Genomic DNA, 16,399 nt, shown 5'->3' with positions numbered 1-16,399 from the left:
CCAACATTCTGCCTTTTTCGTTGAATCTTTGCAGCAGATAAAAGTATGGGGTGTGAATTTTGAATGCCACGTTTGAGGTAGCGATGTCACCTTTTTGTTCATTTCACCAGTCGCCCCCCACACCGCCCTTTCTCGCCAATCACCCCGCCTCTCATTGATGTGAATTCTGACCTCCATCTCTCAGCCGCTCAACACTGCAGGTGTTAGCTTCTCGAGATCACCTCATCTCTTTCTTCACAGGAAGTTACAACCATAAACAGTATTTACATGTTTTTTTTTTGTTTTGTCTTCGTTCCATTTCAGAGCAGCACTGCACTATTACCTCAGTTTGTTCACCCTCCTCATCTGGGCTTGCCCCATTAACAGTATATATAGAAAGAGAAGCGCTTGTCATTGCAGCAGAGCGGCTGTTTGTTTATTTGTTACTTTGCACTTAACCTCACGACAGAGCTGACGTCAACGTAATTGACCTCCGAGGTGGGAGTTTGGCCCCTGGCCTAATCAGGATGGCCCCACTTGTTTCCCTCCGCAGTGGGACAAACACTTGCTGTGTGTGCACCATTCCTTCACAATGAAATATGAAATCGTTTCGACAAATACACTTATATTCTGCTGTTCCTTCCTGAAGCGGGTGCATTCACTTGTCCGCCGTGCACACCGTTCGGGTTGACAGAAACTAATTTTGTCATTCTCACTTCACGCAGATATTTGACATGTTGCTCTCCTCACCTCTTGAATCATCATTGGCTTTACATAGGAAGCAAACGGCTTTTTTTTTGGGTGGGGGGGCGCGGGCTCTTCAATTATGTATATACAGTATATATAGATTATGGAACAGCGGAGTCAATGGGGACATGTTGATTAACTATATGAGAGGAGAAAATAACACTAGAAAGATGAGAATTTCATGATTTTTCTTTTGATCTGCATGTTCTTTCTTTCATAAGCACTTTGATGCAGTCAGGACCTGAGCACTGTGTTTTATTAATACGAATGAGATGTGACAGAGTCTGGGCTGTGCCACTTGTCAGTTTATTTACAATCCCATTATTATTTTTACACCGTTTTATTGCTTTTTAAAAAGAGGATATTTTAAAGACATTTTCAATTAACATTCTGACCTTCAGTTTAATTAATTCCTAGTTCATCACACTGGCTCTACTTGATCAAAATGTTTAATAAGGAGCAATTGGGCCGGACTGAAAATATTTTGTTTTTTTAATTCATGATCGTACAACAATATGGTTGTAATTATACAAGAATAATTTGTATGACCAGAATTTAAGTCATTTTAAGGAGAACAAAGTCATATTACCTGCATAGATGCATCAATTACACAAGGATGAAATTAACTTTTAATGTGGGATTGGGTGTTCATCTTCTTAACTAATAATAATAATATAATTGATCTGTTCCTAACCTCATGACTTTGCCAAAGTCATACATTTTGACATTCTCACAATATGGCCATTTTTTACAGTGACCAAATTGTTTGTTACATTGTGATTTTATTGGAGTAAAATTACTTGTTTTACATAACGTTAGGACTCGGTTCTCTCACTAAAACGACGTTATTCCACAGGAGGTTAAAACACCAGTTAGAACTAACGATGATGTAGCCATACATTTTCAACAGCGCTTGTTCTCAACTACGGTCACCAGCCAATCGCAGGGCCTGAACCAATATGACTTTTCTCATAACATTTCAACAATTCTTGAGATTTTCTTTCTAGTATGGCCCAAATGCTCCTGAGTAAAAGTTCACCAAGTTAACAGTCTCTAGTGGCACCCTGACGACTCTGCTACTCTCTGACTTAGACACCAATGACATCAAATTGAGGTTAGGTTAGGTTGGAGACGTTGTTGACACGTGTGAATAATTCTCTTCTGATTCGGGTCCACTTTCACAGACGGCCTTCGGCAGGGGGGAAGTGGCAGGGTGGTAAATCTGGAGGTCTTATTTCACCCCTTAAAAAAAGAAGAAGAAACCTTCAAATCAGTCCCAAGGCAAAGAGCGTGGAAAGAAACAAGGGGTGAGCTTCTTGCCCACTCTAGTGGAGGAGAATCTCCACTGCAACACCATGAGGTTTTATTAGATGATTTTTTTATTGTTTTCTCTCTCTGCATGTACTTCATCTTGACAGAGGCGGCACTTTCACGCAGGGTTTATGTAGCACAGTCTCTGTGCTTTGTATTGCCAAAAAGAGAGCGAGATAGAAAAAGAGCAATAACTATTCATGACTTATTGGCGTGTCTCAGCAAGCAAGGTGGGCTGTATTATTAATATGAATTATCCAGGTGACAGTATTGACTGCCAGTGTGAGCTCAGTTTACAGTACAGTATTTATATATTAAATATATACATACAAAAATGGATGATTTGTCTGTTTAAAAAAAAATCAACTTTTTTGAGGCGTGTTGCAGCTTTCTTTGTCATAATTTTTAGCCACTAGTTTCCCCAAAATAATAATTAAAAAACAATGTCTGCTCTTTGAAGACTGATCTGTGACAGGTCTTTTAAGCCATAAAATGTGGATGTGTAAGCTCGGTCCCACCTCCAACAAGAAGAGAAAAAAAAAAAAAAAAAACGTGACATAAAATAAAATAACCCTTCATAAATGCTTCATAATGTAAAAGCTATATTTTGTTAATATGTATATGTGTATATATTTATAAATATATCAGCAGATCTGTACCTTGAGTATTTCCAGCATTGAAAGAGGGAGAGGAGTCTTTCAGACCAAAATGATTCCATGCCAGTTTTCTGGTGATTTTACATGATTATCAAGGAGGGTAATTTTATGCATTGCAGGCTACCCCCAAGGAAAAACAAAAAAAATCTACCAGCAGAATCCCAGTAGCCCGAAATGTGTACATTAACAACAACAAGCTCCTCAGCAGACGAATGGAGCCTCAAAAAAAAAAAAAATCTGAATATAGAAAAGAAGACGGTTAAGGTTAAAGGACATCAACCCCCCTCAAAATGTATGTTTTGCTTGGCAATTGTATGTTCGAAAATGTAATTCAGGAAAAAAAAATATATATATGCTGAGCTTGTGACACAATCACTCCTTTTGTTTGGTGCAGAAAGAAAACTATTCAAGAAAATTGAAAAGTTTAAAAAAAAAAAAAACCCTGAGAGAGAAAAAAAAGATCTATTTTTGTACAAAAGTAAATTTTATCTCTTGCTTATGTACTAGTTTTTGTCCCGTTCTTCTTGTGGACTGATGTTTACGCGGACAATAATGTTGAGGAGGAGTCGGCACCTTGCTAATAAACTATGGCTTTTTCTTTGCTGTGTTCGACCTGTCGCCGCCAAGTGGCAAAACTATACCCTGTCATACTTTTGTGTCGACTTTTAGGAGATGGAATTTTTGTCATCTTTTCCTTGTGTGTTGTCCACTGATGTTTCATGGACAGAGAAAAAAAATGAATTAAAAAAAAAAACAAACATAAAAGTGAACATGGTTGCAGACTTTTGTGTATTGATGAGAATGCAACATAGCACATTCTGAAGTAAATGTAGGATACCGATAAATTGGGAATGCACCGATACTGTATGTCTGTATTCGTAATCAGACAAGAAAAATGCTCCAATACCACAACACCGATACCACTTTCCCAGCTGGGCAGGTGGAGTAGGAGCCATGTCACCCATATGGAAACAATGCTTGGGTGCCGACAAAGGCCGCGGTCTTGCGAGTTACCGTGGCAGGCCGTCCAACAAGCGTTGATTTTTTAATTTTTTTGTCCAGTTGCGTCTCAGGAAGCAGTCTTGTACTTCTTTTTAACTCATTGTGTTGTTAACACACAGAGGTAACATGGAATCTGTATTCCTACTTGTACATCCACCAGACTACATTGTTCTGTGCTTCTTATCTACAGCATGTACTGACATAGCGCCCCCCAGTGCTCATATTGAGACACTGCATAAGTAAAATGCTTTGGGTTACAGGCCTCTTGTAAGTGAAATGTGTGGCAAGACAAAAAGTGTCAGTAATGACACGCTGTTTCTCAAAAAAGTGTTTGAGTGAAACTTAAGCCATGTTCAAAAAAGGTTAAAATAGAAAATAAAACATTTCCATCTCAATAGCAAAGACGTAATGACACGATCAAATATTGGTAGGCTACTTGGTATCAGCAACAGCGAGTACTCAAATGGAAGTACTTGTACTCAGTCTTAAAAAAGAGTTATCAGTGCATCTGTGGTATAAAGAACATTTGCAAGTTATAAACATTACAAGGGCTCCTCTGTCCATTGCAAGAGGTTGCAAGTTTATGAACATGTCGTCACACGGCACAAGAAGGCATGCTCAGTTACCGCCGTGACGTTTTCATTTGATTTATACCCGGAGATGGCAAAAGTACTCACGTGCTGTACTTGAGTAGAAGTACAGATACTTTTGCAAAAGAAATAAGAACCGTACTGATTCCACTCCTGTTAAAAACTTTTTTTTTTTTTTTAAGTACTACATGCAAACTGAATCGTGTTTAAGTAGAAAACTAAAAATGTACTCTCAATAATAAAGCTGTTTTAATAACTTGGCAGTAGGGAACAAAACTGCACATAAAATTCTCACAGTGCTCTAAGGCCTACCAAGAAGAAAATCATGTTCGAATCATGATGCAAATGTTTAGGCTTTAATCATATAATTGCTTCCCTGCATGTGTTGTTCAGGTGAAAGGGAGAATTTTTGATCGCCAAAAGATGGTGCTTTTTTTTGTGGCACGAGGCAATGGATTTGCCACAAATCATTCTTGGAGTTAAGGTCAAACAATTCTCTTAAACAAGGCCATGAATGAGAAATACATAAAAATGTTTGTCATTGTTTGTCTACCTTCACACTTAAAAAGAAAATGCTTAATCTGGCATGATAATTTCATGTGCTGCCCTCGCTCTTCGCATGCAATGGACTATTACATTTTACTACCCATGTGCAGAATTGATTCAGGAAGAGGGTAGCCAGGGGTGGAGCGACGTCGTGGCCACCGCAGACTGGAGGTCAGCCACCCCGCCAGCGGGCGCGACCACCCTGTTGGTACCCCTACTCCTCATAAGTGTTTTTCAAGGCAGAAAGCTTGATCAGCACCCCCTTCAAAAAAAAGTTCAAGAATGCAATGCAATGGGTATCTTGTTTATTAGAAAACCAAAATCAAGCCTGACATCACTGGACAATAACACAGACATAAAAGGCAAAAAGTAGTAACCTTTTACTTTGTTGTACAGACCGTGAGCGAATTCTCTTGAAACGTGTTGCCACTGAGGTTAAAAGTTCTGTCCAATAATACTGAAGCACTAGAAATGGCGTTAGTAACTTATTTAAACAAGTCACCCATTTTGCTAAACAACGAAATATGTGAGGGGAGTTGGCTGGACACCAAACTGTGTGGAATGAATGAATTATGCATGTGGTGCAGAACAAACTGCTTAATAATTCGTTTTTTTCTTTACCATGGGGCTTCATTTGTCACATAATAGCTGAAGTTCATTCCCTGGAAGCTCTGCATCCTGCACAAGGTCGCCGGTGGGAAGAAAAAAAGTCTTTTTTTTCATTTATAAAAAATAGAAAAAAAGTGTCTAAAAGAAGAAATATGAATGTCAAGCTTTAGCAATCGCTTTTCCAAAGTTTGATGGTTTTGTCATTTTCTAGTGCCGCAGATGCGATGATGTTCTCTGTCGGGTGGCAGGCGGTCGAAATGACCACGTCTGGAATATCAAAAGGGAGGGGGGAAACAAATATATTTTATTAACACGCACATTTTTATATTGTGTATCACTGGGGTTCATAATTATTCTTCTGATATTCTGCAGAACAAGTCACACTTCATATTTTCCTGTTTCCTTTCATCAATTAGTATTGATTTTTTTAGATGATACTTGGTGTAAAAAGGTTGCGAACCACTGATGTACAACAATGCCTTTTGATATCTTTGAAAGGCCAGCCCCCTTCATTAGCAGTACCTGTGTGGCCCTGCAATTTCTGCACAATCTCCTTTGTCTGCAGGTTCCAGATGTACACCATGTTGTCCTCAGAGCCTGACACGATCCACTGTGAGAGAGCGCATTTAATCTCATGCAATGCAAATGAGTAAGACATTTTTTTTTTTTTTTAAAGCGTGTGAGCATGTCATCTGTCTGTAAATTACCTTTCCACCTGTGACCGAGAAGTTGGCAAATACGCAGTACTTCTCATTTTTATGGCCTGTGTACGTCTTCAAGCACTGCAGAGATGGAACAACGCAGAGGAAAAATTAAGCTTGATTGAGACGAAAAGTTGGCCAACTGAATGAATTCTCTTTTTCTCAGAAAGAAAAGCTGAACAATGTCACCTTTCCTTTGCTGTAGTCCCAGAGCTTCAGTGTGCTGCGGGACAAAATACAAACAAAAACAGTTAAGCAAGAAAAAGGAACATAACCCGTCTGCCTGGACATGTCAAGTGCATGTTATAAACCTTTTTCGTGAGGTTGTCAGTTGTTTGCGGATTTTGACATTTCTACAGTTATCTGTCACCGTTACGGATATACAAAGGATGGGTGCATCCAAGTCCAGCACTAATATCAATACTAAATTCATAATTACAGAAAATATTCGTATGAAAAACACTGAGGCCATAAATATATATAAAAAAATGGAAAGCAGTAGTGCAGTAACTGAGTGCTACATCATGTCCCATGTGACCGCCTATTTATCACGCCACTGCAGAAACTTGTGTTGCCTCGCAAATCCTGCTGTGAATAGTCAAAATCCGCAATCAACTGATGACCTCACTAAAAAGGTTTATAACTACCTATAGACGCCACAAGATGGCAGCCCAGCAAGACTGAAGCGCCTCAACTCACATAGTTCCTTTTAGGGATGCAAGGATATCACTTTGTTTCGACAGAGTACCTACTTAAATTTGAGAACTTGCCGATTAGAACAGTCTAATTTTCAGTCTGCTTGAAATCCTTTTTGATAAACATTTTGGAGACAGCGTGCTGAGTCAGGAGAGACGTATTGCCAACAAAAAAAAACATTTCAATGTGAAGGGGAGTAGTTTGGTTACTCACTTATCAAGCGTGGCAGCCAGGATGTATTTCCCGTTGGGAGAAAACTTGACAAATGACACAGGAGGGTTGTCGTCATCTAACATAACACAAATCAACATTTGCAACTGTTAAATGAGAAACTACTACTTCATTCAATTCAAAGACATAAAAACAACAATTGTGTCACCGGTACCTATGAGTGTTTTTAAGCACTGCCCAGATGCTGTGTCCCAAATTCGGCTGGCGACAAAAGAAAAAAGTAGTAGTTACGTATAGTGTATTATTTATTTGTAGTAATAACGACATGCTTATTTTGAAAGTCCGGTTAGTTCTCACCAAAGTCCGTCGTAGCTGCTGGACACGATCAGGGAGCCATCTCTGTTGAAATGGACCTAAAAGATGAGCAATTGGTGATTTCTAAAGATTATATCTGTCCATTATTTCATATTTGGAGTTCAACATTAAGAGCTGCGCGAACGTCTTACAGCAGAGACGGGGTCCGAATGAGCGGGCAATGTTTTCAAACACTTCCCAGTCTTCACGTCCCATATTCGCACACTCTCGTCAAACTAGGGGCAAGGAGAAAATAAATAAATAAATAAATAAATAAATGCGCTAAGCACAAAGTCCTCCACTTCCTGTTGGTTTATAAGCCTTAAAAAACAAAACGTATGTGTACTCACTGATCCCGACACGATCAGATTGGACTGCGGGTTGAAGTTACAGCAGAACACGTAGTTGCTGTGACCTTTCAGGGTCTTCAAGCATTTTCCCTGCAGACACAGATAGGGAGAATTATTGCTGGGCGTACAGGCTACAACATTGACCTCCCCCATACTCACACTCACAAATCCAAGATGGTAAATAAAAGCCAGAGCGGTCCAACCAACACCGCGCTGCTGATTCAGCAGTTATCCAACCCTGCCACTAAAACACTGTCTTGACACATTCTCAAACTAATAAAATGATCCTTGCGAGCCCAAACACCAGCAGGCCAGTAAAACATCTTCGGAGAGTTATCGCAACATTGCGAGAGAAGGTTCGTAACAGCAAAACAGTATGATGAAACCTTAATGGGGGTCGTTCAGCTTAACATCTGATGCTCATGTCACGTCAGCGCAGTGAAAGGACATAAAGTACAGTGGAATCTCAGAAATCAATCGTTCCATACGTTCCCAGGCACTGCTCGACTTTCGATTTGTTCCCATTTAAAAACAATTTTTCCAATAGGAAATAATGAAAACGGGAAAAATCCATAGTCAAACTGCCATTATCATAAAACCTTTTCTGTATTTAATATTAACAGTCATAAAAGTGTAATATAAAAACTGAACTTTGATGACAAAGGCATAATTTAAATGTGACTCAGCAGCTGTGCCTTACACATCACATGTATACTTTTAACATCTATCATTGCCTCACGATTCAATTACATGATGATGCGTGATTATTTTTGATTACGATTCAGAGGGCTACGACTTGATCTGAATACTGATGTGTCTTCAAAGTATAAAGTTTTTTATAAAGTATAGAAGTTTTCTCAGCTGCAGGGACAGGACGACTGGTTGCAATCTCCTCTGTCAAGTTCAATGCAATGAATGCAGCCAAGTCCAGGGATATCCTGAACGAAAACTTTCCCCAGAGTGCTCAGGACCTCAGACTGGGCAGAAGGGTCACCTTGCAACAAGACAATCACCCTAAGCACACAGCTAAAATAAGGAAGGAGTGGCTTCAGAACAACTCCGTGACTGTTCTTGAATGGCCCAGCCAGAGCCCTCACTTAAACCCAACTGAGCATCTCTGGAGAGACCTGAAAATGGCTGCCCGCCAACGTTCACCATCCAACCTGACACAACTGGAGAGGATCTGGGAGGAATGGCAGATGATCCCCAAATCCAGGTGTGGAAAAACGTGTTGCATCATTCCTAAAAAGACTCACGGCTGTATTAGCTCAAAAGGGTGCTTCTACTAAATACTGAGCAAAGGGTCTGAATACTTATGGCTGTGTGATAGTTCAGTTTTTCTTGTTTAATAAATAAGCAAAAATTTCAACAATTCCATTTTTTTCTGTCAATATGGGGTGCTGTGTTGTTAGATATATTTTAGTAGTTATCATTTATTTGCTTAGCTTGCATTAGTATTTTGCATTAGTAGCTTGCATTAGTATTTTGCATTAGTAGCTTGCATTAGTATTATGGACAATATTTAGATAGAAAGATGTCTCGCCTTCAAGAAGATGACTCAGCAACATTTGATGGAAGGGCGCCTTGACCAAGGACGTGATCGGATGTGGTCGAGGACGGTACAGGTGTCGTCTGGTCCTATGTTTTGTGTTGTGTCTTAATGCTTAGAATATTATGTCTTGTAGAACCCTCCTATTTTCAAATAAATGTAGGAGCGACGGGGGAGATTGTTTAGAGCGTGTTGAGAGGCTGTAATCTGAACAATCTCCCATGCGCCCTCCTCATGAGAAAAAGAAACCAGCGTCTTCATTCCTTTTGTGTCTATTTTTTATAATGTTGGGCAAGATAAATCCAACATGTGTGTACATTAATGAGGAAAAAAATTAACTAAAATGATTTTAGCAAATGGCCGCGATATAACAAAGAGTGAAAAATTTAAGCGGGTCTGAACACTTTCCATACCCACTGTATATCTTGTGGAGGATTGCGGGGAGCCGCAGACTACACCCTGGATTCTTTTGCCAGTCAATCACAGGGCACATACAGATATTTGTAGACAGACATTCACATTGTCCCTAAGTGGGAACTGAACCCACACAGTCTACACAGCAGTCCAGAAAGCAAACTACTACACCATCAGGGACCCTTCTAATTAAAAGATTAAAGATGTCCTATTTTCTTGTTCCGCGTTTGGGGCTGCCGTCACATGGTGCGACTGACAGACTGGAAGTATTAGTGTCACATTGATTTTGTTGCAAGTTCTGTACTTTCAATGTTCACCGGCATTACATTATTTCATAATCGATTGACATTCATCAATTTAAAGTCATGCACAGCGATGCATTGAAGAATCGATGATTTCCACCACACCGAATAAAATGTAAAAGCACTCAAACTCAACCTCAACATTGATTATACACATAGGCTGGACGATAGTATTGGCAACGCTGCTTTGAATGAGAGTCTGCTTACTTCCCACAATATCCAAACATTCTGCTCTTAACACCACTTTTATTGGCCCTGGTCCTTGTTTTGGACCAAAGAAAAAACAAAACCCATTGAATCTCTAATTAGTTATCTTTAGGAGCATTTTATTTTAAAGGATCCACAGTACTGTCGTTCAACAAATACCTCTGGTAATTTACCTCTTTTGTTTTCTTTACTATAAAACAGACAAAAGAAAAAAAACATGACCTCATGCCTCGCAGTTTTGTGGCAAACAACCAAAGAGAGTAATAAAAGGTTATTTTTCTAAAGTTCATCTTATCTTAAAAAGTATGTCTGCAAGGTCAGCACACTCAGACAACCGAGAACTCAGAATTTACCGAGCTGACGTCCCAGATCTTCAAGGTCTTATCATCAGACGCAGACACCAGGAGGTTGGAGTCGGACGACCAGGCCACGTCGGATATGCCCTGTCAATACATAGGAAATGCGCTGTGAATGGGACCTATTTATGCATATTAATTGAGTCATGACGAATGCAAACATAAATGGCCCTGAGATCAGAGCTGAAAATGTATTTTCTGACTATTTTTTTTTATTCACATACCTGCCACCAGAGGTGGGACTACGTCACCTAAAATGTAAGTAAACCTAAAATATATAAGCAAGTCCCAAGTTATTATTGCCCAAAAAATAAATAAAGTTGAGTCAAGTCCCTACTAAACTTGAAACGAGTCAAGTAATCGCTTGGTTTAAGCATTTCGTAAGTGACTAAATGTTTTTTTCACTGATCATAACACCCCAAAAACATATTTACACCTATAAAACTTAAATGAATAAGAGTGTGATTTTTTTTATACACTAATATTTAGAAAAAAAAATATTTTTCAAAAGTTTGCATGAATCTGTGATGTAAACATTGATAAGCATGTGTGTCTGTGTGTGAATGAGATGCATTAACTTTGTACAGTGCAAACAAGCTGTGATTAGCGGCTCATACGTTGATGACGAAGTCAGGTAGCTCGATGCGTGAACTAATGTGAATTGCAGGACACAGCATTTCAAACGTACGTCGTGGCAATACGCGCGCTTCAATTTGGGTCATCGGGTCTTGTCTTCTCTGATGTGCTGCTCCCCGCAGCTGGGAAAGCCCGAGTCTGACTGCTTAGCCAGCAGTGGCTGGACAGCGGATTGAAGCATTTTAGGAAGCAAGTGAAAAACTAAACCATTAACACACGGCAGAATGAGCACGCTCTATTTAACTTTTATCAGAAAGGGGTTTTGACACGGGCGATTACGATTCGCTAGCGTAGCTAACATGGGCAATATTCTCTCCGCCACATCCTGTTTTAATTAGCCATTGGCGAGGTGACGAATAGATAGCACGAAACCTGCTTAAAACTACAAACTTAAATGTTTTCAATTGAGATTATCGACCAACAAAGTAATGCAAAATATTAAGCAAATTAAAATATTAAAACTATGGCGTAGATTTGTATTCAGATCCCCTGCATCAATACTTTATAGAGGCACCTTTTGCTGTAATTACAGTCACGTCTATAGACACTTTTAACTAGAAATTTTATCTTTATCTTTAGGGTCATTTTCTTGCTGGAAGATGAATCATCTTCTCAGTCTCAATTCTTTGTGTGTGTACCGAGCCCCCGCCCCTTAATACTCTTACTGACTGTCATCAAATACAAGAACTGCATCAACCAAGACAGAAGCAAAATACATTACCTTACAGTGGGGTCTTTTTAATAGATGTCCTGTAGTTTAAGTAGTCACGTAGTTTCAGGTAACTATACAAAATATTAGGCACACTTCTCATCGGTCTGACACAGAGCTGTGCTACACAAATGAAAACAACCAGAATATTAAATGTGTCAAATTAATCTCTCCATCTCAGTGGCCAGTGTATATGTAAATGTTATAGCTTCTCTGGGAGGGTTGAAGAGCCAACTCAGGATAAATTCATCATAATTTTATAAAAGATACATGTTATTAACAAGGGTTCCCAGTTTAAGGCACTCCCGCAATGTTTTGAAGTTACGAACAGCACGCAATGAACTAGTTTGCGCAGTGGCCGAACAATACATTATCATGTGGCAGAAGTTATGCTGGGGTACCGCCATACTTAATTTTTCATTGGATTGTTTTAGATATATGAGCTAGAACATGTTTTTCATACAAACATTTACTGGAATGACGACTTTACTACTACATCAACCGAGGTTGGTGACAGGCTAACGAGCACTGTAACTTATTTACAAATTCGGGTCACATCTCTGCCATAGGAACAGAGCTTCGTTGCGAACCAAGGTCCCCCCGCCCCTGTTTGCAAATATATTAATTATGTTCCACTTACAAGTTTGTGTCCAGAAATGGTTTTCTCAAATTTGCCATCATAAGCTCCCCAGATTTTGATGAGTTTATCAGCAGCTGCAAAGACAAAGGAAGTGGATATCCAGAGGTTGTTTTAGGTATGAGAGTGCAAACAGTGACGCTTGACTAGGGTTAAAAACCGGTGGAAATTTTCCAGTATGCTTACGGAGTTTCCAGTAAATTTCTACGCGAAGTTAAACTGGGGAATTTTGGCAATAAGAGTTATTAAATAATAAACCCCCTTCCTGAACCATTCAAAAATTAACAAAAATCCAGCCTCCCATCAAAAAATACTACATTATATTAAAAATCTTACATAAAAGCCTCTAGTCCTCAAAGAAATGTGCCATTTAAAATGCAAATAAATCAGGCAATGGGCTACCGGTATTCATATTCATCTGTACTAGGCGTGAAATCTGGTTGTTTTAATCAGGAATAAGATTATGCCAAAATATATTTTCCCCAAACTATATTCAAGTTTCCTCTTGTGAGTCAACCTTCAATTTAGTAAATTCCTGGTTTATTCTTGTTGAGACCAAAGGAAAGTTTCCACCTGTGAAAAATTCAGCAAACCTAGGCTTGACCCCCCCCCAAAAATGGCTTAAGAACTTACAGGAGCTGGCGAGCCACTCCCCACTGGGACTGAACTTGACAGAGGAGACGGCTTTAGTGTGGCCTGCTAGTGTAAACTTCAATCCGTAGTTGGGCTTGGCAGGAGCTGACTGCAAATGAACGGAGACCAGATAATTGACAAGAAGACAACGGAGCAGCCCAATTGTTGTTATTCATTGCATATAGGTTTGGCCAACCTTGCTCTGAGTGGAAGATGCTGAGGTCGCCACTGGAGGTTTTGTGTCGGTCTCTGGCTTCTTATCTTCTGTTGCCATGGTAATGGAGTGACCATCAACTGTGCACTGTCAGTAAACAACGTAGTGCATTCAGTATTTATGCACAAGAGAAGCTGCAAGTCCCTCAATAATTGCAAACGAAACAGTGTGAAAATGTTGAATCTGCCGCTGGCTGGCTGTTGGAAGTGGTACCTCAACGAGCCACACTCTTGATCATGCAATTTATGAAGTGATGGAAGCGCAGTTTTTTGTGTGTGTGTTTCACTGCTTTCATGACTGCGTTATTCCCACTATAAATCACTCGTGAAGGCGGAGAACACGTGTCCTATTTTAAATCACAACTTTGAAATCTCTCCAAAGAGCAAGTTATAACACGTTATTACACTCAAACAACATTTAAAGTATTTATAGTTCACAACCCCCCTCCAAACCTTGTAGGTGAGAGAGGCCATTTTTCAAATCAATAAATACATCTTTCTTTTAGATTTTTCAATGCTTCTGCCAAATGTGATGTAAAATTGGTTTATCCGCGCACACATTTTTTGGTGTTGTTTCTCTGACCTGCCATGATGGCTCATATTTTCCCTTCACTTCCAACGCTAATTGTATGAATTTTATCAACTGCAAATGCCACTTAACTGTGCAATATGTATTCCTCGTGTATTTTAACAAATTTTGGAGTACATGGTGTTTGTTCATTCTTGACGTAGTTTTTTTGTATGTACGTTTGAGTGCCAAATTAAACCATAAATCACCTGACCGCCACCTCCAAATTCTGTTTGGCTTTTGACCTTTGTTTTGTAAATGTATTGTAAACCTGGGCCTTTGGCTCTTTATAATTTTATCATTATTATATGTTGTCTGTTTCTTTGTTTCGCAAGCTTTTGTCTTTGTATTAAAACGGGCAGAAATTGGTGCATTTTCACAGGTTTTTAAGAGTCATAACTTTATGCAGTCACAAGAAAATGACACTTATATCACTGAAATTGTCTTTAAAAGATCTGTCTGACAAGGTCTCGTGTAAATCAAGTCATCTTTGAAATTTTACACACACACCTATATAGTCTGCATCCCTTGGTTTATCAGCACAGCGATTGCTCAGTCCACTGCAAACACATAGCCACTGGCATTTTGTCATTACAGCAATAAACCAGTGCTCCTCAGACGTTCAGCTTGCCGTATAACATTTGTTAACTAGCTATTTAGTTTTAGAGTTGATTAAAATAGTACACCCAATCACATAGGTTTGTTCATTCAAGATAAAAAAAAAAAAACATGGACGGAAACGGAAATATGAAATTCAACCAATTCCCTCACATGCAGTTCCAACAGTCACGCTAACATGCTATGCTAACGCTAAAACCTCTCTACTACATTGCTGAGCGATGTTGATCTTTCTGAATCTGCAGTTGCACGCAACAAGAGCTACTAGCGCTCATGTAACCAACTGCCGCCCATGCACACACGTTGATGCTGTTGACAAACTGAGTTAGCCACTACGGTGCGGCCCTCGTTTCACACAATGAGACGTCGCGCATAAACTAATACTCACGGGAATTCAATTGGATTTTGGCGTCCGCTTGCTGCTCTTCATAAAACACCGGTACGAATATGTGCACGTGTTCAAGCGTTGAGAGAATTACGGAGCCGAATGTGGCTCGCTGCTTGCTGGACGTTCGCTATTATAGGTGCTGCGAAGAGGAAAAGCGGGGAATGTGCTGCTGCAGTGATAGCCACAGCGCATGCGCAATTACCTCACGCGATACGGAACGCCAGGAAGGACGAAAAGGGTATAAATTATTGTTCGAAGGAAATAAACAATACATAACAGTGTTCCTCAATTGTTTAGTGTCCTGAACTCACCTATTGAATTTGACTCTCTTTTGGTATAACCTTGAGCAGTTTTCACCTAGTTAGGCACAACTTGCGAACATAACATATTTTGCAATCTGATGCACAGGTAGCAAAAGTCAAACCCAATGAAAGCACAGGCTTCTCAACATAAACACAGCAACTCAACATTCAATCCACTTGTGGGTAATGAGGTAATGGAGGTAAAGAAACAAATATAAGCCATTTCTGCGAACCCTGGTTGTTCTGCGTTAACCATCCATGAACAGGATGTGAGACGCATCTTCAAACAACAGAAGATTAACAAAGCGGCAGGACCGGACCATGTATCCCCATCCTGCCTCAAAGTCTGCGCGTACCAGCTCGCTCCAGTCTTCACTCAGATCTTCAATAGATCTTTGGAAATGTGCGAAGTTCCATCCTGTTTCAAACGCTCCACCATCATTCCAGTCCCCAAGAAACCTGCAATCTCGGGTCTGAATGACTACAGGCATGTCGCTTTGACATCTGTGGTCATGAAGTCCTTTGAACGTCTCGTGCTGGACCACCTCAAGAGTGTCACAGGTCCCCTGCTGGACCCCCTGCAGTTTGCCTACCAAGCGAACAGGTCTGCGGATGATGCAGTCAACATGGGACTGCACTTCATCCTAGAACACCTCGACAGTGCAGGGACCTACGCGAGGATCCTGTTCGTGGACTTCAGCTCAGCGTTCAACACCATCATCCCTGAACTCCTTTCAACCAAGCTTCTCCAGCTCAGCGTCTCACCTGCCATCTGCTGGTGGATTTACAGCTTTCTGACGGACAGGACACAGCAGGTCAGGCTGGGGGAGGCCACCTCATCCACACGCAGCATCAGCACTGGGGCGCCCCAAGGTTGTGTCCTCTCCCCGCTGCTCTTCTCTCTCTACACGAACGACTGCACCTCAGCGAACCCGACTGTCAAACTCCTGAAGTTTGCAGATGACACCACTGTCATCGGCCTCATCAAGGACAGTGACGAGTCTGTGTATCGACAGGAAGCGGAGCGGCTGGAGCTGTGGTGCGGCCGACACAACCTGGAGCTGAACACGCTCAAGACTGTAGAGATGATCGTGGACTTCAGGAGGCATCCTTCGCCACAGCTGCCCCTCACGTTGTCCAGCTGCCTTGTGTTAA

The 16,399-nt window shown here is 40.4% G+C and overlaps 1 protein-coding gene across 2 annotated transcripts; it reads right to left on the bottom strand.

The window, feature by feature from the left end:
• Positions 1-5,121: 5,121 nt before the first annotated feature.
• Positions 5,122-15,119, bottom strand: wdr5 (WD repeat domain 5). Of its 2 annotated transcripts, XM_061699166.1 has the most exons (15): positions 14,943-15,119; positions 14,447-14,496; positions 13,352-13,456; positions 13,156-13,264; positions 12,526-12,599; positions 10,538-10,627; positions 7,713-7,802; positions 7,515-7,598; positions 7,366-7,421; positions 7,223-7,269; positions 7,051-7,126; positions 6,331-6,364; positions 6,148-6,222; positions 5,963-6,050; positions 5,122-5,707 (listed from the first exon to the last, which is right to left on the bottom strand). In XM_061699166.1, exons 3-15 carry the CDS (start codon positions 13,427-13,429, stop codon positions 5,607-5,609), a joined length of 1,002 nt encoding a protein of 333 aa, XP_061555150.1. In that variant the 5' UTR covers positions 13,430-13,456; positions 14,447-14,496; positions 14,943-15,119; the 3' UTR covers positions 5,122-5,606. The 2 variants fall into 2 exon arrangements, with proteins under 2 accessions (XP_061555150.1, XP_061555149.1); XM_061699165.1 differs by lacking the exon at positions 14,447-14,496.
• Positions 15,120-16,399: the final 1,280 nt, after the last annotated feature.

This window comes from Phycodurus eques, chromosome 15 (assembly GCF_024500275.1).
Source record: "Phycodurus eques isolate BA_2022a chromosome 15, UOR_Pequ_1.1, whole genome shotgun sequence".
Lineage (NCBI taxonomy): Eukaryota > Metazoa > Chordata > Actinopteri > Syngnathiformes > Syngnathidae > Phycodurus > Phycodurus eques.
The sequence above is the reverse complement of the archived record's forward strand: the minus strand, read 5'-3'. Positions and strand labels throughout refer to the sequence as shown.